Here is a 22,450-nt window from a genome sequence, read left to right on the forward strand (position 1 = left end):
CTGTTAATGATTTTATTTTTGTTTTAACTAATAGTTTGGCTTGGTTTTTGATTTGCCTTTTTTCAACAATGTGTCTGTTTTAAATTATAGGCTGAGGCCGGATGGTTTAGCCAGCGATGCAGGAAAATTAATCATTCAAAGAGCACACTGTCTTTCCTTATTCCTTCATTGCTACAGTTCACGTTCTCAGAGGATGGTAAGTACCGATGCTAAAGACTTAGCCTATAATTTAATATAAATTTGAAATAATTACACTTTTTTGCTCAATTTTCTTTTAGTTTACTAATAGTTGTGTGAAATTGTTTGCTCTTTTATATCATTTCCCTAAGAGTTCTCTGGGGCTCTTGCAGTTTTTGTTGACTTGCAGTTTATTTTAGTGATATTCTGACTTAAACTTGTTTTCACCGATTCCATTGTTAATTTGCTACTTCTCCTTTTTCTTTTCCCCCTCCCAAGATCCTGTAGTTCAAATTGCCATTGACAACTCGCGAAATATCTTATACACCCGTTCAGAAAAAGGAGTACTGCAAGTATGTTACTTATTCTTAATGACTTTTTGCAATGTTACTAATGTGTATACAAATATTTTATGTTTTCCTGGGTACCTAGAAACTCTCTATAGTTGTATCAGGATATTACGCTTCATCTTTCTTTCACAAAGTGTTTACGCAAGACCTAAAATAATTTCTTCTGAGGCAACAGTAGCCTTTTGATCTTCCCTTCAGCCATATAGAAACATGATGATGGTGTGAAAGTAGTGTTTGAGTTGCTGCATAATAGATGAGGCTGTATGAAGTAATGCAGTTTTAAATCTCTAAGCTGTATTATTAAATTGCAGGTTTACGATTTGGGTCAAGATGGTCAAGGAATGACCAGGGTTACTTCTCTTTCACAAAATGCTATAGTTTCTGCTGCTGGGAGCATTGCCAGGTAAATGTATGATAGGTATAAAGTAAAAAGATTTTATTTAAGGTCAATAATGTTGTGGTATATTTTTTGAAGAAAGTGTTTTTGCTTGTTTCTTTGCATTGAGAGTACAAGTATTTTTTGTTTTGTTTTCTAGAACAATAGATCGTTCTGTATTTAAACCTATTGTTCAAATAGCAGTGATTGAAAATTCTGAATCCATAGACTGTCAGCTGCTGGCAATCACACACGCAGGTAAGAAAGAAATGTGATTTACCCCCCTTTTTAACAGATAAATGACATCTGCACAGCTTAACAAAATTAACAGACATTTTCCTTTTTACGTATGTTCTGGTTTCAGCTGGGTTAGTCAATTTTCTTCCTAGTGGCTGGTATGGTGCTGTGTTTTGTATTTTGGATGGGAATAACACTGATGATGACAGTTTTAGGTGTTGCTGAGCAGTGCTTACACCAAGTCATGGACTCTTCAGCTTCACTTACTGCCCTGCCAGTGAAGAGGCTGGGGGAGCATAAGAAGCTGAGAGGGGACAGAACCAGGACAGCTGGTCCCAACTGGCCAAAGGGATATTCCATACCATATAGCATCATGGTGAACAATAAAATTGGGGGGGGGGGGGGGGGGGTGGCTGGGGCAGGGGACCCACTGCCCAGGTTTTGGCAGTGGGTGGTGAGCAATTGCATTATGCATCAAGTGTTTTCTGTATTCCTTTATCATCACAATTATCATTTTCTCTTCCTTTTCTATCCTATTAAATTGTCTTAATCTCAATCCATAAGTTTTACCTTTTTTTATTAATTTTTTTCCTGATTGTCTCCCCTATCCTGCTGGGAGGGGGAAAGTGAGCAAATGGTTGTGTGATGCTTAGCTGCCTGCCAGGTTAAACTACAACAACATAACACAAATTTTGGAAACATTTATTTCATTCTGGTATGTTGTTGTTTTACATAACCAAATTGCTTTGACATTTGATGCAAGTATAATCTGGTCACACAAATTATTATCCATAGTTTATAAGAAAACCAGCAGAAAGTGGTGTGACAGAAGTATTCAGGAAAGTAGTGACAGAGCTAGATTAATAACCTTTATCTTCTTGTATCTTAGCAAGAAGTGTAGTAGTGTCTGTGAAGAATTTCTTATGAGTCTGAAACTAGCTTGCTGTCAATTAGCAGTAGCAACAATGCTTTAGTCATAGTTATGTAAGATTGCATGTAATTGACCTTCTTTTCCCTTATGTTTAGGTGTCCGACTGTATTTTAGTACTTCACAGTTTAAGCACCCAACAGCTCGTCCCTCTATGTTAACACTGGTTCATGTCCGTTTGCCACCTGGATTTTCAGCATCTTCTAATGTGGAGAAGCCCTCAAAGGTTCACAGAGCTCTTTATAGCAAAGGTAAGCAGTGGAACACAGCTCAGAAGAACAGTAGGGTTTTTTTTATTATTTTTTGTGTGTGTGACAGCTACTATCACTATTTTATATCAGGTAATTTGAAGGAATGGGAGGACACACAGCAGTGTTGCTGACCCTTTCAGTCAAGTATATTGATTTTATGTTTGAAGTAGTTTCCAGATGATTTTCAATATAGGTTCTCTTTAAACATCTCATTTTTATGAGGCATTTTCTATGTACTTTAGGCTCATTTGTTTGTATCTTTCAGAGTAAAAGGTAAAATGCTGTTGTTGATAGTGGCCTACTAATAACCATATGATACAGAAAACCAAGAGATATCTGCTGTTCAAATTGTGTGGTTTGGACTTAAAGATTGATTTTTGGTAAATAAGGAATTAATGAATAGTGGTATATTTTGGTATATATTAGTAGGTGTGATACGTGATTAATCGTACCTAACACAACCTTAATATCCCTGTTCTTGCTAGGGGTCCTGCTGATGGCAGCCTCAGAAAATGAGGATAATGACATCCTGTGGTGTATCAATCATGATTCTTTCCCTTTTCAAAAGCCAATGATGGAAACACAGGTACTAAAGTAAACTTTCATGTAATTTTGATGGATTTTAGATTTTTTTTTTCTTCCGGAGAAGAGATACTTGAATAATACTATCTGCAAGAAATTAGTAGGTTGATGAAAAACTTACATGAGAAGTTTAGAAACACTTACAAAGCTACTAATCAATAAGCTTTAAATTTAAAAAAAAAAAAAAAGTTTAGCAGGCATGTTAGACAGTAAATGGAAACTGGTATCTTAGTAGGAATTTCCAGTTCATCCATACTGTATAGCTTCATGCAGGCTATGTATGAAAACCGATTGCTTTGACCTCTAAGACGACTTAGAATTAACATATAGGAAAAAGTCTTACTTGTGTCATATTGTTGTCTGTGGCATGCTGCATGCTACATACAATTATGTACAAGGCATGATCCCCAGTGCAAAGTGGTGTTCATTGACAAGTATAAAATTTGGCAAGGAGGTTTGTCTAAAATACAGATGGTAGAGATACTGGAATTGGATACTGGAATTCTTTACTTAAACAGATATGTCACATATTGATTAATTTTCAGGCATGATCAATTTCTGATCAATCTCTTCATTATTTCACTCCTTTTTTCCTTTTTTTTTCCATAGTTGTTACAGTAGTTTGTAAGAGGGGCTTGGTTTAGTTGCCTTATGCATCACATCAGAGAGAACATTACATGTATTTCAGCACTGAAGCAAGACTAGGCTCTTCTGCTGCTTTTTAACATGTCCAAGAAGAGTATGGGGCAATGGTAGAATCTCTACCATTGTGAAAATCTACTAGTGTGAAAATCTCCCAAACCCTTATGATCAGTAGGAGTATGTTTGGTTTCCGTAAAAAATAAATAAAATTCATAATAACTTCGGTATTTGATTCTGATATGTTTAGCAGATTGTCTCTGTTTATATGGTGGCTTCACTAAAAGCACTGTACGAGTTGTTTTACCCTTAAAAAACACTGTCCCTATCCCACAAAAGAAGCAATATATAGCTGCAAATTTGCTGATAGTCTGCTAGATGATGCAAGAACTTGCTCATTTCCTCTGAGATTTCTTGTGTCAATAATAGTTTCTTGCCTGTGTAATTTTAAATTGTAAATAGTAAAATATCTCCACAATGTACAAAATCCGTGACTGTTATCAAACTTTGGAGTTGTTTATCTGTTGTTCAGATGACCACCCGTGTTGATGGGCATTCCTGGGCTCTTTCTGCTATTGATGAATTTAAAGTTCAGAAGATTGTGACACCTCTCAATAAAGATATTGTTCCAATAACTGATTCCCCTGTTGTTGTGCAGCAACACATGCTGCCACCTAAGAAGTTTGTTCTGCTTTCAGCCCAGGTGAGTATTGCTCCTCTTAATATAGGAAATCAAAAGAATAAGTATAAAGGTGAAAGACTGATGCAAATCTGTAAATGTTTATTCATAGTTTATTGATTTTGAATGAATTTTTATGATTTTGTTCTGAACATAAAAGGAAAAGAGGAATATTGCTGAAACTGTCAGTACATATTATAAATTGACTCAAAGCTATTGAGACAGCTTCTCTTGTACAGTGCATTAATCACTTCTGTTGGCCTGAGGAGACAGAACCCTGGTAGATACAGATCATGTGAAACATTCTTTTAACCTTGTTCAAATTCATGGTTGTATAAAATTGAAACAGAAAAGGGCTGACCAGAAAGTATGGTTTGAGTAAATATGGTTAGAAACTGAAATTTGAACAAAGAATTTTTCTTTGTTATAGAAGTCCAGAAAAGTTTTTTTTAATTGTTCTTGTTTGTTTTTTAAAAATAAAGCTTCCCGTTTCTTATTACATTCTCTGATATTTTAGGGTACTTACTTTCTTAACAAATAAGGAATTTTAAAAGAGGTTTAATAAATCATTAATGTTTTGCAACCTTTAGACTCAACTTCCATTTATTTCATGGTAGCTAGTCAGACCCTCTCCCATTAGTGTGGATGCAGGCAAAATAGTCTTACCACGCTTTTGGTCCTAATTTTTTTCCAGGCAATTTTGAAGATTTATGAGATACATAGAGCAAGCATATAAAGAGAATGAAAGGCTTTATGTTTGTGTTGTGTGCTTCATACTAGGTTAAGAGGAGCAAAACTCTGTTTTTGGGAGGTATATAGCCATTGCAGTATTTTATTTTTTTTTGCCTTCTTGCTAGAGAATTTTCAGCATTTGAACGGGAGCTAGGCTTTAGCTACCGTTTATGTTACACTTTGATCCAATAGTGTAATTGAGGAAAACTTGGAGAGCAGTAAAGTTAAAGATTGTTGGGAAAGGCGTTGGTATGACCAGTAAAGTGACTTTATTCTAACTTTGTATTATTCTGGGTATTTTTAGGGGAGCTTTATGTTTCATAAACTCAGACCTGTTGACCAGCTGCGGCATCTTCTTGTTAGCAATGTAGGTGGAGATGGAGAAGAGATTGAAAGATTTTTCAAGTTGCATCAGGTAAGAATTTTTGACTTGTTATGAAATACAAGATTTATAATACTTAACTGGCATTACTGGAAATCTAATTGCATTCTGTATTACGTGTCTTTTTTGTTGTTACTACGAAATTCTAGTTAACTTTTCATTTATTGTTTCAAGTATTAGCTTTTCCTTCTGTATTGTCTGCATAAAACAAGATTGTATACTGAGATATAATTCCTTATTTTATGATATCTAAAAATTGAAGCGTAGATCACTTTTCCTGAAATTCTTGTATGCAGGAGTACAACGCAGTTCTTAGTTTAAGAAAGGAGTCGAGCTAAGACCAGAGGAGATAGTTTTCTTTAAAAAAAAGTTGAATCCATACCACTATTAGAGGTTTTTACATTTTGAAGGCCAGTACAACTGTCTAGAATTGGTCTACTTTTTGCTTAGGATAAATAACAAACAAGCAGGAAGGAAGCTATAGTGAATTATGAATTTAATTTGACTAGTAATGATAGTACCTGTAATGAATGTTCACAGTAATCTATTGTCTTGTGCTTTGATTTAAGACATACTAAGTGATATTTTAACAGTCCATTAGGATATGCCATCCATTATTACTTGTATAGATCTTTTTCTTCAAACAATCTTAATTTGTGTCTGTAGAAATTTCATAACTTTTACTCATAATTAGGTGATAGACATGGAGATTGTTTCCTACCAGTAACCATACTGAGCTTGCAAAAGCTGTGTATAACAGAAGTTTATCCTGCTACAGTGAGATGTCTCAATTTAATTCACTTCATTTCTGTGGTGGGAAAGAGCTGATTTCCTTGCCTTCTAGATAAAATGATGCAAAAAGTATTTCCTGTTTAGTTATTGATCAGTAGAACATCTTCATATTTCTTAACAACTTGATATAAGCTGCCACACTGACAGCATAATATGCTCTAGGAGGATCAGGCCTGTGCCACTTGCCTTATCTTGGCCTGTTCTAATGCTGCATGTGATAGAGAAGTATCTGCCTGGGCTACGCGAGCATTCTTCAGGTAAGTTTCAACTGGTGTGTGTGTTGTTCTGAACAGTATGCTCAGGATCACTACAGCCACTAAAGAATCATACAGTCTCTTTAACCTGCTCCCTGAGTAAGCATTGTTTTAAAATGAGCATAGACTATTAAACTTGGTGGAATACACTTCTGCACTATTTAGGTCTTGCCAGCAAAGGAAGCTTCCTGTAGTTGGCAGTTCTGGATAGTTCCTCTCCTGGATGCTTTCAAGTCATGTATTTCATGTGCAGAAGTTATTCAAAATGTAGTTTAATCTGCTTGAAGTTCGCTTATCTATACTTCAGAGTATCCTGGTTTGTTGAAGCAGGGTGTGTAAAGAGAAGTAATATATTTAATCACACCAACACAGTTGGAAAAAGAACAGACGAATTTAGAATCCCCAAGCCGTCATTTGAATTGGAGATAAAAGACAACATGCTTAAGATTAAATACAACATGAGAACTAATGTTCATTTTACCAGATAACCTAAAAGGTAATTTACTTGATGACTGCAGAATCAATAGGCAATCTTAGCAGATCAAATAGGTGGTAGCATGATTATACTGTACTGAGAAAGTAGTTTGTAACTTTGAAATAGAAGATGATAAGGTAAATTATTTGTAATATAGTGTTTCTTATGCATCCTGGCACTTACTAGGTAGTAAACTTATGAATTCTTATGTCTAGGTTATTTCCAGTAACTTCTTGAACTGTTTTATCAGTCTAGTTGAAGATTGGATGTTATAGAGCTGATTGTCTTGTGGTAAATGTTCTCCCACTAGCAGCTAGGTATTTTTGTTCTTTGTGAGTTCTAATGATATGTATGACTTGTGTAGCTGTATTTCTTTCAGTATAGAATTGGAGAGGCTATTTGATCACTTCTTAAAGTATATTATATCCCAGGAAACATACATGAAGTGTCCAAGAATTGGGATAGTATTGCTGTAGAATTAGTTCTTGTGGCTTTGAAGATGTATTGGCAAGTTGATACTTCAGTTGCTTTGCCATAGCACAAAGTTTCAGGTGCTGAAAAAAGGCTAGGGCTATTGAGTGAGGTTTCCCTGTCATTTAAGGAGGTGTCATGAATAGTTGCTTGAGGGAAAATGGTTTGTAGCCTTTTAGGGCTCGTGTAGCACTGTAGGAGCGAGGTGGACAGAAATTACTTTTGGACCATAGAAAGATGAGCTTGGGCCATCTCAACTGTTTTCTTCCAATGTTCATGTATAGGCAAACTTTAAAAAGATACTAAAGCATAAGCCTGTTTTGAGGAGTGGTAAATTCATCTTTAACCTCTGATCATATCGCCATAGAACATCCATGAAGAATATGACTTAGTTGTTCATTTAACTTTGCAGTTACATATGTTAATGCCTTTCATATAACATTACTTCAGTTAGCTTTCTTTTTATGTGCCAAAATGAGTATCTCACAGTCACAGATATTTCTGAAAAGTTGTGCTGATATTTTGTTCTTCATTTTAAAAGAATCCCAAAATTGCAGCTAATTTTCCAAGATACAAAAAGTAAATAGAGTATGTATGAAGTGTGAGGAATCTTTTTCTTTGCATATAAACTTTAGGTATGGTGGAGAGGCACAAATGAGATTTCCATCAGCTCTGCCTCCTCCAAGCAACGTTGGACCTATTTTAGGTTCTCCCATTTCTGCTGGTGAGTAGCAACCATTTCATGGTTTTGGACGAGTTTTGTTTTTTCCTTTAAATATCTTGCATTTTGTCTTCTTACAAGTTCCTGTGTTCAAGATTACTTGCTTATTACGTGGCTGTATCAGAGTACCTTGCAGTGTCATAACAAATTAGTCATTTGTGTGATTTCTCCCTGTAAAAGCTCAAGCTTCAGCGCTTGGTTTCTGCTCAGGTCATCAGTGCCACATAAAAATGAGAATAGTACCTAGTCTTCCTTGAACATCATATGTATTGGAGTCCCTTCCATATTATCTGTATCCACTTAGATTTTGTCCAGTCTTCTACAATTGCTTAAGGAAGTTACCTGCTGACATGTTAACTCATTGAATTCCAGATCATAGGAGTTGTGTTTTTTTTAAAAGCAATTAATGATATATTTGGAACTCTGATTAAACTAGTGAATTTATTTATTTATTTTATCAGGGATTACTTAGTTAATTTCCAAGATCCTTTAAGCATATTTGACGCATGGCACTGAATTTTACATACCAGATTTGGGAAAAAACTTGATTGCCTGGAATGCAAAGAAATTCAATTTTAGTACTGGTTTTGACCTACATCCAAACTCAAACATATCGGAGAAATGTGCACACTAAAATGTTTTAGATAAAGTTTTAGTTGATTCTCTTTCAGAATTCTTAACTGTGATTGACATGCTAAGAACAGTGGCTATCTATAGCACATCAATTACATCACTTTCCAAGCTTTGATAGTGTGGAATAATTGCAATGTAGGCAGGAGGAGAGGCAAGGCATAAGAATGTAAAATTAAATAGGACTTAAAGAAGACAGCAGGTACGGAGAGGACAGGTGCTAGGAGCAGAATAAGAGCGAAAGAAGGGTGTGGGGGAAATGCTAGAAAGCTCTTTAATCACTGAAATTTACTCTTACGGGAAGTACATGCATTTTTCCCAAGTCTAAATGTTTGTTTGTTTTTGTTTTTGTTTTTTAATAACTGGCAGTCGTATATACCCTTTTGAAATGTAGTGTCAAAGTGTGTTTTTTTATTTTGCTTCAGCGACAGGTCCATGTGGAAGACAGCACCATTCTTCTGCCACTGCTCACTCTATTTGTTCACAGGGTAGAGAACTGTCATGTGAAATTTATATTCTGATATTGTGGATAACTCATGCGGTGGGTCAGAACAGTGCTGACAGAATATTTTGAAAACACCTTGAAACTTTGCATGTGAAACTACATTAAGATAATGTTAGTGTTACAAGTCCAGGCCCCTTGTGTTCTCCCTGTTGAAAGTCTAGTCAGATATTTGCATGCTACTTTTCTTGCAAGATCATTTTTTGCTTTGGCACACAGGAGAATTTGCTTTCAGAACTTGGATTGGTCAGTGAAAGACTTTATCTTTTGCACTGTAGTATGTTGCAAAGTTGAGAGAACTGTAGTGAATAAGGCAAGAAGGACTGATTCTTTGATACAAACCAGTTTTTCAGGGTGAGAGTTTTGTTGACCTTTCCATGTTGTATCATCTTACATGCTGCTGGCACATGGACATTTTCATAGGCGACCACATGTGCTCATCATACTTTGTACTTTTAGGTCAAGTATTAATTTGCAGAAGAGTTGAAAATCCTCAACTGAATATGAGTCCATGTTCACTTGGGGAAAAACAGACTCATGACATGTCAAACTGAGTGTCCCAAGCAGTGTTGCTGTAGTGTGTGTCCAGCAGCAACACGTAAGGTGTAAAAGTAAAAATAGCTTCTTCCAGTTTAGCGTTTCAAAGTTAAAACTGGTATTCTTTGAAATGATCTAAATGACTCAAAGTGAATGCTTTGAGAGTAGGTGCCTATATCAGGAACAGGAGCAGTCAGAAGATGAGCAACAAGAAAATGCATGTGGATAATCAGTGCAGAGAGCTGATGGTGTGAAACAAATCATACATGAATGCTGAAAGCAAAAATGCTTAATAACTGTTGTTGAAAGAATCATATCTGTTTGGTTAACTTACAGAGTGTTGTGTCCAACAGAAATTAATGCAATTTTTTATTTACCTGTAATTAAAAGCTGTTTGAATCTGTAAAGGCTGTGTTTTCTAACTTTAAAGTACATGGTTTGACAACTTTGCTGCTTTTGCATAGGGTTTCTGTGGATTGTATTTAAAAAAAAAAAAAAAACAAAACTTTTTCTTCTCTTCCTTTTTAGTTTCCCAGCTGACTGTTGATACTCCATATCCTAATCCTAGCTTTTTGACAACACATGGGCAAGGTAACTACTCTTTCTCTGCTGGAGGAATGGAGGATTTTTTTCAAGTAGGCTTTTTCTTCTTTATTTTCATCCAAAATAAATGGAGTAATATTTGCCTACCTTTATCCTAGCTTTACAGTCTCCTGGTATGTCAACCCCCATGTTTCCTTCTGGGAATTCCATGTCTCACCCTGGTACATCTATTAGCGGTATGATGGGTCCGGAGATAGTATTTTCTGGAAGACACAATGGCATCTGCATATACTTTGCTCGGATTATAGGGTGAGGTGTTCATGTAAAACCATCACACAATTCATTTCATAATTTTTCTGTCCTGTAACACTTGTAGGTGATGGATTCTCTCGTAATAGCATGTAAAGATAAGACTAATAAAGTACATTTATTTTGAGATTTCTAAGCAGCTGTTGATATAGCAGATTCTCTTTACAGCTCTATTAATAGTTCTACATTCAGTGAATGGTTAGGACAGGAAAGTTGCTTAGACGTTGACCTTGCAATATGCACAACTCTGAGAACTTCCGTTTTATTTTTTAGTCCTATGAGTCCTGCAGAAATGCAGGACTTGCAGGATCAAAATCCTAGCTTGAAGTCTTTTCTGTTAGGAAGCTTTAAAAACAGTGTAAAAATCAGAATGACAAAGCCAGACTAAAGAAGATTCTGTTATGTGGATGTTGGGTCATGTGTTTCTAAACTCTCCAACCAAGAACAGAGCTCTTCTTATGTTGGTTTTCCCCCTTTGCTGGGTGGGAAAGATTTGTTATGACATTTGTTATTTGTTTTTTGGCACTTGTTTGCCTACATTATATTTCCAGAGAATAATATTGACCCATCTATAAATTTTTTGAGAGCATAAACCCTCATTAGATTTAAGATTTAAAATTTGAATTTTTTTAATTGTCTATACATGTGCTATGCAGAAACATACAATGCCATCGTGGGTTGCTGTTTTTTTATTTATTTAATTTTTTTTTCAATGTTTAATTTTCATCCAGATCTTTGTTAGACCTTGAATCAAAAACATTCCTATTTCTTTAAGAAATTCTATGTAGAAAATGTGCAAACTTGTGATACTTGTGGCTTTTAACACAATTCTGGTTTATATTGCAGAAATATTTGGGATGGCAGTATAGTGGTGGAGCGAGTTTTCAAAAGTGGCAATCGAGAAGTTGTTGCAGTATGTAAAAGTTTGTTGTATTTTTAAAAGTTCCTTTCAGAATATCTCTGAAGCCCTTTATACATTTATTCCCAATTAAAAACTTACCAGGAAAAAAAAAAACATAATTCTCATTGTAATGTGTTTTTTTATTATATTTAAGTGCTTAGCTATGAATTAGTTGTAAGTTAAAATCTTTTTAAGTTACTATTTTGAATGTTACCTGTTATCAATTGTCAATGGCCAGTTTCTTCTGTGTTTAGTGATTTCACTTCCTTTATTTCTGCATACCCCATCCAGACAAAGCCTAAAAATGAAATGATTTGGTGGATTAGAATAAACATTGCAGTTATATAAGTACATAAGACAGTTTTCCAGCATCTTCCTCACTAATACCTTTGCATTTCACTTTTTGTTCATGGTCAAAACAACAAAATGTTTTCTGACTTCGAATGTTAATATAATCCTGAACTGAGTAACTTCAGCAATGCAAAAGTAACTGTTACATAAACCTTCCTCCTCCAGTTACAAGGCAACTGGGAGACTCAGGAACACCCTGGCAGTTACAGTTTGTCTTAGTGATGCTCAGTCATTGTGATTCAGAGTTGGAAATGGTAAAACACAGCTGATTTGTCTATCAGAGAGTCAAAGAAAGTAGTGTCTAATATTGTATGTCTTAGGAGGACTACGTCCTTTTCACACTTTCCACCCCTCCCTAAGAAGTGTGGTATAACTGATACGGTGTTATAGTGATAGCATTACTATTGTGCAGCTTATTTGTTGCACCCTCTTTGTATTTGTCTTTTTAGTGGCTTTAGCTTAAAATTGTAAACTTTTGGAGAAATGTTTTGGAATGTCTAAGCCTTCTGTAATGAAAATTGCTGTCTGTTGCAGGTAGAAAGCAGTGTTCCATCCCATGTGCTGGAATGTGTACTACAAGAACTCAAAGGTTTACAAGAATTTCTGGATAGAAATTCTCAGTTTGCTACAGTAGGAGCTCTTGGAAACCCAAGGTATTATTCTGTGTGTTATGCTAGTCGTATTTAATGTCCAGCTCTTGAAAATTAATCCATGCACATCTGTTTGTTGAGTTGAAGTCTATATGGTCTTCAGCTTCAACTATTCAGATGCTAAAAACAATGTGTTGGATTTCATCTCTTTAAAATATTCAGTATTTGTCATCAAATTACTATCTCTCTGTTTTGGAATTGCAGTTTCAGCACACCAGCTAATCTCCAACAGAGGCTCCTGGGTTTCATGAGGCCTGATGGTGGAAGCTCTCAGCAAGTGCAACAAGAACTCCAGAGGAAATATCACGGTATGCAATTACTTTTAAATTAGAAGCATAAGGGAATTGTGCATCTGGATGTTGAAGGGCTGTAGAACCCTTCCTATGAAGACAGGCTGAGGGAGTTGGGGTTGTTCAGCCTGGAGAAGAGAAGGCTCTGGAGGTACCCCATTGCAGACTTCCAGTACCTAAAGGGGGCCTACAGGAAAGCTGGGGAGGGACTCTTTGTCAGGGAGTGGAGTGATAGGGCAAGGGAGAATGGCTTTAAACTAAAAGGGGGCAGGTTTAGATTAGACATTAGGAAGAAATTCTTTCCTTTGAAGGAAGTGAAGCACAGGCACAGGCTGCCCACAGAAGCTGTGGATGCCCCGTCCTTGGAAGTGCTCAAGGCCAGGCTGATGGGGCTTTGGGCAGCCTGGTCTGGTGGGAGGTGTCCCTGCCTGTGGCAGGGGGGTTGGAGCTAGGAGTTGTTCTTAAAGGTCCCTTCCAAACCAAACCATTCTATGATTCAATGAAAAGTAAAGACAAAAATTGTTGCAATTATGTTCAACCCATGTAATAAGTATGCCCATTATATTCTTTCAGTGAATATAATACATCTTGCTAGTTTTCAGTGTAGTCATTTCATTCAGACCTGAGCTTTAAAGACAGTGTACGGTGTTAACCAAAGATGTAATTATAATAGTTCTTTTTAAAAGCAAATGCAGGTAATCAATAAGAATAGAATATGTATGGTTTTGTTTTTATTTATTTTATATTCATTATAATACATATATAAGAAATATTTATGAATAATCAAGGTAAAACTTGATACTGATTATGGAAATCCATTGCAGTCACATGAAGCCATACTTTTCAGAAAAGACTCCTCCTAGTTTGCAATAAACGTGAACAGATGGTATTTGTTTGGGGGAAATGTTAACAAGGAACTTTCCTCCAAAAAGCTAAAAAGCATTAATCAAGAATGGAGGAGAAGAAACATTGGAAATTTAAGAGACTGTTTTTGTAAAACCTCAAAAATCGACATACTAATTCAAAACATGTAAAACATAGTTACTTGTTGACATTCTCTTGCTTTTTCAGCTGAGGCACAGTTAACTGAGAAAACTTCACTTCAAGGCATCCAGCAGCTTGTTCGCAAAACCTGTCAGGCACTAGCTTTATGGAAATTGCTGTGTGAGCACCAATTTAATGTTGTTGTGGGTGAGCTTCAGAAGGTATGATCTGAATTACCTGACTTTAATTCTTACATATTTAATAAGCCTGAATTTCTTTTTGCTATGTAAATACTCCTAAAGGGGTATTACTTTAACTTACTGTGGGGCAGATTATGAATTTTAAACTGCATATAGATTTTTATTCAGGATGCAAGTGTTTATTTTTAAGAGACTTCCAATAGTATTGATCTCATCACCCAATTTTAGCTAACTGGATGTGTCACTAACATTTTTTATTAAGTGTGTTTTAAAAATTGGTATGCTGAAACTTTGAGCACATTCTGCAGGATGTGTACTGGAAGGAGTAGACTAATGTTGCCCAGCCTAGAGGAAATTGTTTGCTTTACTGTTATTAGAGGGTTTTTTATGGTGGAAAGCAATAGTGTTGTAGAGACTTCAGACCCTGCACTTAAGAGTGCAGAGGTCTAGAATGTGTCACAGAACAGCTGACGTTGGAAGGATCACCTGGAGATCATCTAGTCTGCCTCCTGCTGCTCAGAGTAGAGTCAACTCTAAAGCAAATTGCCCATGTCTAGTCAGGTCTTGACTAGACATCTCCAAGGACAGAAACTCCACAACCTCTCTTGACAACCTGTTCCAGTGTTCAGACACCCTTACAGTAAAATAACAATAATAATAACAAGAAGAAGAATAATATATCAAGGAGTTATTTCCTGTGTTTTAACTTCTGTCCATTTTATGTTGTCTTGTTACTGGGTACCACTGAGAAAAATCTGGCTCTGTCTTATTTACACCCTTCTACCAATTATTTACAAATATTAGGAAGATTTCCCCCTCCTCCCATCCCAAGCCTTCTCTTCTCCAGGCTAAACAAGTTCTGTCAGTCTCTCCTTGTTTGTAAGGAAGGAAACTTGCAGAACTATGGGTGCTACTACTCTGTACCCTCTGCTAATCTTGGATTTGCATCTGTTAATTATATGAAAATTCAGCATTCTATTCTAGCACTTCACAGAAGAATTTATTATTTTAAAAGTTGTTTTCTTTATCACTAAAAAGAACAATTTTTAAGTTTTATAAATGCCCAAATGTTGAAGCTTTTCACATTGTCATCTTGGGAGTTAACATGATTTCTCACAGGCAGCTTTTCCCTTGTGATGAACAAGGAGTTAACTAATCGTTTAACAAGTAAAACCTTTTTCTCTCCCTACAATAGTTTTAGAGTTTTTGTAATAGTATTTTATTTTAATCCAGTGGTCATCAATAGACACTACTGGCAGCTAGCTCTATATGAGCAAATGTTCCTAATAATTTCAGAAAGATGAACAACTTTCTGTGTAACTTAATATAAAAAAGCAGAAAGATGTTTTTTATAAAGCATTATAAACTTCTAAAAAACATTATAAACTTTTTTAAAACTTCCTTCTCATTCTACATCTGTTGTTGTTTTCATCTATGACCGTACTCGGATGGTTCCCGTTATTAAAAACCGTCATGTACTCATTTTATAGCATGTGCATTCTGACAGTGCCCTGTGAAGTACAGGAAAAACTGCTTATTCCTTTCTCACAGAGAAGTGACACACAGTGTAGGTAACAGGAAGATGTATAGAGTTCTCAATGTCCTTTGGCATTTGAGAATCTAGTACTTTTCACTGATTGTGCTTTCCTCTCTAATACTTCCCATTTTGCTATATAAAATGTATTTCTGTGCTGTCTATACTTTAGTCCTTGGAGCTTTGCATGTGTTTATTTTCTGGAACCAGATAACTTTGCTGTAACATTTTGTGTCCAAAACATTGTGCCCAAAGAAGGGCAACAAAGCTGGTGAAGAGAAAGCTTAAGAACAAGTTTTATGAGGAGTGGTTGAGTGAGCTGGGGTTTTTTAGCTTTGAGAAAAGAAGGCTCAGGAGAGACCTTACTGTACTTTACAGTTACCTTAAAGGAGGTTGTAGTGAGGTGGGGCTCAGGCTCTTCTCCCAAGCACCAAGTGAAAAGATGAGGGGAAATGGCCACAAGTGGTGCCAGGGGAGATTAAGTTTGGATATTAAGAGAAATTTCTTTACTAAAAGAGTTGTGGGGCATTGGAATAGGCTGCCTAGGAAGTGGTTGAGTCACCATCCCTGGAGGTCATCAGGAAATGTGTATATGTAGAACTTAGTAGCTTGATCTAGTGGTGGACTTCTCAGTACTAGGCTAAAGGTTGGACTAGATGATCTTAGAGATCTTTTCCAACCTGAATGATTCTATGATTTTTACTTTCAGTAAAATCTTTGAGCTAATGAAATTCTGTCTGTCTTTAGGAACTTCAAGAACATCTTAAGATTACTGCTTTCAAAGACTTGGTAATTAGAGACAGAGAGTTGACTGGAGCACTCATTGCTTCTCTTATAAACTGTTATATCAGAGATAATGCTGCTGTGGATGGTATCAGTGCCCATTTGCAAGATATCTGTCCTCTTCTCTATAGCACTGATGATGCTGTCTGTTCCAAGGTAAGTTCACTTCCAGATTTTATAGCACCAAAACACAGCATTAGAGAGTGTATTAGAATGTAAATGCAGCATGGGATCAAGTGCACCCTCAGCATGTTTGCTGACAACACCAAGCTAAGTGGTGTGGTCAACATGCTGAAGGGAAAGTGTGCCATCCAGAGGGACCTTGATAGTCTTGAGAAATGAGCCCCTGCAAACCTTATGAAGGTCAACATGTCTAAGTACAAGGTCCTGAATATGGGTTGAGGCATTATGGCTATTATCAGCTGACAAAATGAGGTTTTTTTGAGACGATTTTTCTATTGTTTCATCTGTGAAGCTTGGCATAATAACCTGTTAACTCACTCAATGTGAATAATTTTCATTTTCCCACCATTTATCTGTAGGCAAATGAACTGCTTCAGCGATCTCGACAGGCTCAAAACAAACTGGAAAAAGAGAAGATGCTAAGAGAGTCACTGAAAGAGTACCAAAAGATTAGCAATCAAGTAGACCTTGCTAATGTTTGTGCGCAATATAGGCAAGGTAAGAGGCAATCACTGATCTTTTTCTGCTAAGCAGTTTCTGTTATATCATTTCATGACATTCTCTTGTTTTGTTTTGTTTTCTGACTTCTAACTGATCGTACAGTGATGTTTTACCATAAACAGTTTCTTAATAACTCTCACAAATAACATATATCAACCTGTTCTTGTTTAAAGCCTTTCTAGATTTCACCAGCAAACAAAAATAAACACTTCTGTATAAAAGTATTCCTATCCACTTCCTCTGTTCCGCTTTCAATTTTTTCCATGCATGTAGTAAAATGTTTCTAGCAAAGTTGTTGGACTGAATATAAGCAGAGGGTAAATGATAGTATTTTGTGGGGTGAGTCTTTATACAATATGAGCTCTTTGAAAGATGGTTCTGAATCATATCTTGTGTAGCAGAAGCTAGTACATAATTTAAAGGAGATATAACTGTCTTAACAGTCAAGATTTCAGCCTTTGTTGTACAAATATGTAATTTCAAACTTAGATATAATCCCAAAGGAATAGGCATAAAACTTTATAAGATACAGACCAGAGTGAGTAGGGTTTATTTTTTCTTGCTTGATAAAATGAGTAGTGTTTGTTGTCACTTAAAATTTGTCATAAATTTAATACAATATCGAACGATGTTATTTGTGGGTTTTGTTTGTTTGTTTTTAATTTTTATTTATTTGTAGTGCGTTTCTATGAGGGAGTAGTAGAACTGTCTCTTACTGCTGCTGAGAAGAAAGATCCCCAAGGTCTTGGCCTTCATTTCTATAAAAATGGAGAACCAGAAGAGGATGTTGTTGGACTCCAAGCTTTTCAAGAGAGGCAAGTTTTCATGATATGTTGTTAACTTTATATGGGGTACTTGATTTCAAGTGACTGGAAAAGTAGCCTTTTGGGGAAGGTGTGGAGGGTAATGACAAGCAAGCATTTTAGAATAACAGACACAATGTAGAGGGTTTTGCCCAACGTACTTTCCTAGAATATAATTAATATGACACCAATTTAATTTGGAACAGAGGGTAAACTGAAATACACAGAAAATATTGTGATCTGAACATTACAGAATTATTTGTTAGAAAGATAACTGTGAATAAACTAGATTGCACGAACTAGCTGATAATACTACCTGACCTTTTTTAATTTTAGTAATTATGCCTACTAAGGTATAAAATAAAAAAGAAGTAGAACTTCATAGATAGTTACAATGAAAATTGTTAGGCTTTTTTGTTTTGCTCTATTTACAGACTTAACAGCTACAAGTGTATCACTGACACCCTTCAGGAGTTAGTGAATCAAAGCAAAGCTGCTCCCCAGTCTCCCAGCGTACCCAAAAAGCCAGGTCCTCCAGTGCTGTCATCTGACCCCAACATGCTAAGCAATGAAGAAGCAGGACACCATGTAAGAAAACTGAAAAAAAAAAATAGTGACTACACTCAGAAAAGTGTGATTAGAAGTGGTGTAGAAAGTAAAAAAAAATAATAAATAAAAAAGGACATTTGGAATAGATTAGCATAACAGATAAAAGTTAAGGTTTGTCATGAATTGGCTTCTGTGTGGAATGTTAAAAAAAATGATGATATACCACAGGAAACTAAATAACTAAAGATTGACATGTACATATTCAGTACTTGATGTAATGTAACCTCTTCTGGAATAACAGTTTTGGTCTTTCTTTCCCCTTAGTTTGAACAAATGCTAAAGCTAGCTCAACGTTCAACGGATGAACTCTTTAGTATTGCACTTTACAACTGGTTGATACAAGTTGATTTGGCTGACAAACTATTACAGGTGAGCTCATCTGTATTCAAGGAAATAATTTTTTGGAGGGTTCCACTGGACTAGACGAGTTAAATGTAATAATGCTGATGCTTTAAAAGAGAGGAGAGAGCAAGCATATAATTGTTGTCTTTATGACCTTTGCAGGTGACTGCCCCCTTTTTGGAACCCTACCTTGTGCGGATGACCAAGATTGACCAAAACAAAGTCCGTTATATGGATTTACTGTGGAGATACTTTGAAAAGAACAGGAATTTCAGTAACGCAGCCCGAGTCTTGGCTAAATTGGCTGACCTACATAGGTATGGATTATATGTGACTTAAACAAAAATCTTGATGTATAGATATTTTAAGAAAAGGCCAATGCCCAAGGCATTTGCTGGAAAAAAAAAAAAAAAAGTGAATGAATGGAGTATGTTAGTTTTCAATCTGGGGCATTCTTGAAAAAAATGAAATGTGTATTTTATGTATTATGCATTAGCTTGCAATGTAATTCCTGTTGTAAGTATAGTGTATGAAGTGGTTATTTCTGATGCAGAACTTTATAATGCATTTATAATGCATTTGTGTAACTGTAGAGCAGCTGATTGAGAATCGCACTGTAACTGTGCATGCACAAAAAGGGGGTTACATGGTTTGGGTATAATGTTTTGCATGTCTTAGTAAAATCCAGGAGAAGACACTCGCTAACTTTTCCAGGGTCTAGTTAGAGTATGACTAACTCTGATATAATTATACTTGATACCTATTTTGCACAGTAAATATTTGTTTTGCAGCACAGAAATTTCTCTACAGCAGCGTCTTGAATACATCGCACGTGCTATTTTGAGTGCCAAAAGTTCTACTACCGTATCTTCTATAGCCGCAGATGGTGAATTCCTACATGAACTTGAAGAAAAAATGGAAGTAAGAAAAACTACTTATTTAAGATACATTGTGTCTGTATTACAGCACTTGGTCCACACATTGCACATGGCATTTTTATTACCAAATCTGTAGAAAATTTTCAGTATTTTTAAGTTATGCGGTTGATACTCTGGGATGTAAGGCAGTAACGCATCTACATTTAAATAAGGTAATGTTAATACTGGGTGTATTCGTAAGATTTGATTAAATTAATCCAAGCTTGAAATTGTTTTTACCCAAGGTTGCGAGGATTCAGCTTCAAATACAAGAAACATTACAACGGCAATATTCCCATCATTCTTCAGTGCAAGATGCTGTCTCCCAGCTTGATGCTGAGCTGATGGATATAACCAAGGTGGTTACAAATTTCTCTGTATTAAATGTCAATTCATTACATTTTGGGATTAAGGGGGCATGCAGTGCAAAGAATGATCTTACATTGAGTATAAAAACTGATAGACTGTTTAGCATTCCTGGTCTCAGAGTATTTATGACAGTCTAGACTGTCTTTTTCTGTGCTTTGATATTTCTTCAGGCTTCAGTACTTTGATTTCTTCCATGTGTTGATATTCTTTCTTAAGCTTCTTAGATTTCTTTATTTATTGGAGTGTCACATTAGAAAATCATCAGCATTAATTATGGCTTCATATAAAAAATGGGAATTATATTTAAGAAGTTAAACTAGATATATTAAATAAAAATCGTTTTCATGTAGTATTTGACAACACCTATTTGTGGTGCACCATTTATAGTCTGATATCTACCGTGTAAAGTAAAGAAAAATTGATTTTAAAAATTTATTCTTCATTCTATTTGAAATGCCAAACCTGGTCATTTTTCTTTCAGCTATATGGAGAATTTGCTGACCCTTTCAAGCTTTCAGAGTGTAAGCTTGCAATTATACACTGTGCAGGTCATTCTGATCCTATCTTGGTGCAAACTCTCTGGCAAGAAATCATTGAGAAAGGTAGGTTTAAATGGACTAAGATTGGTTCAAACTAGAAGTATAGGAAAACATTATAATTAAAGCTTTTAAGACTGATTATGTGTTGCTACTGATAACACTGTTCAGGTGTAGTGCATTTTTTCTGGAATATTCTGTAACATATTTGATAGATGTAATTGATGAGCAATTCATTAATGTTTGTACCTTTGGTTTGTTTGCCTAAAGGAGAAAGTCTATCCTGACAATGACTAAAGAGTCTTAAGGGAGTTCAGTGCTTTTATACCACTGACAGCAGCAGAAGCTTAAGGATTTTTGTCCATTTATAGAGAAGCAGAGTACTGGGCACATCTCAACAAGTCTAGCCACTCAGTTGTGATAATCTGTCTCAACCTTTATCATGAGTTTGTAATTCACTCTCCTCCTGTTTTTTTTCTTCTGTTTTGTGCTCAAGATTGCCAGTGTGCAAACATTGGCAGTGATTTGAGAGAAAACATTTAGTTGTAGTTTGGGTTTTGGTTAGTTTTTGGTGATGGTATTTTACTGTGTTTTTTTGTATATTTTTCTTTTTAGTAGATTTACTTGCATGGAACTTCAAGGAAGCAAAAATCTGTGAATATACGTGCATGCTTACCAGAAAGGGCTGAATTTTCACTTTGATCTGTTGACTATGTGCTGACATATATAGCATACGATTTTTAAGGTGTTAGTAGTAAATTTAAGTATCTCAGTGTAGTTGTGTGTAAATTTGGAACTTTTTTTTCTGAAATTCTTTTTGAAATGATTTCTTTTCTCTTTCAGAGTTGAGTGATAGTGTGTCTCTGAGCCCTGCTGACAGAATGCAAGCGCTTAGTCTAAAGATGGTATTGCTTGGAAAAATATATGCTGGCACACCTCGTTACTTTCCTTTAGGCAAGTGGTTTAGCCTGCATAGTGAATAAATACTTGCATTACTTGAATGCGTCTCACATTTCTTTCCAGCATCTTTAAAAAGGTTCTAACCTAAGAAATGTCTGTCTCTTTAAAAATCTTATAAAAGGAAAGAAAATTGATAATTTTATCTCCTCCAATGCTTGTGATACTACATAATTGCTGTAGTTTCTTGTGAAATTTTTCACTATAACTGGACCAACGTATTACTTCAACCACCAGTAGTAATGGAGTTGATCTGGTGGTACCTGGGAGGTGCTTTTCCTTTTTGTCCAAGGAATTAGTAACAAAAGCATTGTTCTTGTAACTTGCTCACTGACTTTGACAAGGAACTTAGGAGAGGAAAGCAGAAGCAGAAATAGAAGCAGAAATAGAATTCATAATTGCCTCAAATCTTGTAAATGTATTATAATTGTGTGTTTACAAAATCATTATGGCTTTTACAGATGCAATTCCTAGAATTTACCTAGGGATTTAGCCAGAATATACAGATCAATCTTGAACGGAAAGTAAATGAAGCCTAGAAGGCAGCAACAGTTGCTTTTGGATAGCTGTGCAAATCACAAAGTAGTTAAGTTTGTATTGAAGTACAAAGTAAAAATACAGTTTTACGCATGTAATAAGATTATAGGCAAACACATTTATCTGTTGTCTATTGAAGCATCCACTGCTGCCTGCAGGGGCACATTCAAAAACAGAATTCAGTAGATCTCTGTATCCTTTTGGACCTTCTTTCTGTTTTGGAGGTGCTCAAACATTCTGACAACGTGGTATTATGTAAAAATCTGGAAAATGTTTTCTAAAATAACATTGGTACTGTAATAATACTAAAATATTGTTACTGACACTTAACCATGATAAAGATGCTGTAGTGTTGAAGGTAAAGCTAGTTAGTCTAGCAAATGAAATGATACTATGTTTTGTGCTGAAACAAAAGGTAGTATAATTTTCTTAACAG

The 22,450-nt window shown here is 35.7% G+C and overlaps 1 protein-coding gene across 1 annotated transcript in view; it reads left to right on the forward strand.

Annotated features, from left to right (window-relative positions):
* The window catches only part of NUP155 (nucleoporin 155), a 30,201-nt gene that overhangs the window by 4,622 nt on the left and 3,129 nt on the right, over positions 1 to 22,450 (forward strand). The window contains exons 7-32 of the mRNA XM_083818457.1: positions 91 to 196; positions 457 to 530; positions 839 to 930; positions 1,064 to 1,161; positions 2,167 to 2,319; positions 2,805 to 2,905; positions 4,073 to 4,243; positions 5,256 to 5,366; positions 6,288 to 6,382; positions 7,961 to 8,049; positions 10,244 to 10,306; positions 10,417 to 10,567; positions 11,414 to 11,480; positions 12,354 to 12,472; positions 12,674 to 12,777; positions 13,831 to 13,964; positions 16,225 to 16,416; positions 16,803 to 16,941; positions 17,624 to 17,759; positions 18,182 to 18,335; positions 18,621 to 18,725; positions 18,861 to 19,015; positions 19,490 to 19,619; positions 19,861 to 19,974; positions 20,466 to 20,586; positions 21,364 to 21,474. Of these exons, the coding sequence (XP_083674583.1) occupies positions 91 to 196; positions 457 to 530; positions 839 to 930; positions 1,064 to 1,161; positions 2,167 to 2,319; positions 2,805 to 2,905; positions 4,073 to 4,243; positions 5,256 to 5,366; positions 6,288 to 6,382; positions 7,961 to 8,049; positions 10,244 to 10,306; positions 10,417 to 10,567; positions 11,414 to 11,480; positions 12,354 to 12,472; positions 12,674 to 12,777; positions 13,831 to 13,964; positions 16,225 to 16,416; positions 16,803 to 16,941; positions 17,624 to 17,759; positions 18,182 to 18,335; positions 18,621 to 18,725; positions 18,861 to 19,015; positions 19,490 to 19,619; positions 19,861 to 19,974; positions 20,466 to 20,586; positions 21,364 to 21,474 (3,085 nt within the window). The remainder of the gene's footprint in view (positions 1 to 90; positions 197 to 456; positions 531 to 838; positions 931 to 1,063; positions 1,162 to 2,166; positions 2,320 to 2,804; positions 2,906 to 4,072; positions 4,244 to 5,255; positions 5,367 to 6,287; positions 6,383 to 7,960; positions 8,050 to 10,243; positions 10,307 to 10,416; positions 10,568 to 11,413; positions 11,481 to 12,353; positions 12,473 to 12,673; positions 12,778 to 13,830; positions 13,965 to 16,224; positions 16,417 to 16,802; positions 16,942 to 17,623; positions 17,760 to 18,181; positions 18,336 to 18,620; positions 18,726 to 18,860; positions 19,016 to 19,489; positions 19,620 to 19,860; positions 19,975 to 20,465; positions 20,587 to 21,363; positions 21,475 to 22,450) is intronic.

Source organism: Anser anser (genome assembly GCF_964211835.1).
Source record: "Anser anser genome assembly, chromosome: Z".
Taxonomy (NCBI): domain Eukaryota; kingdom Metazoa; phylum Chordata; class Aves; order Anseriformes; family Anatidae; genus Anser; species Anser anser.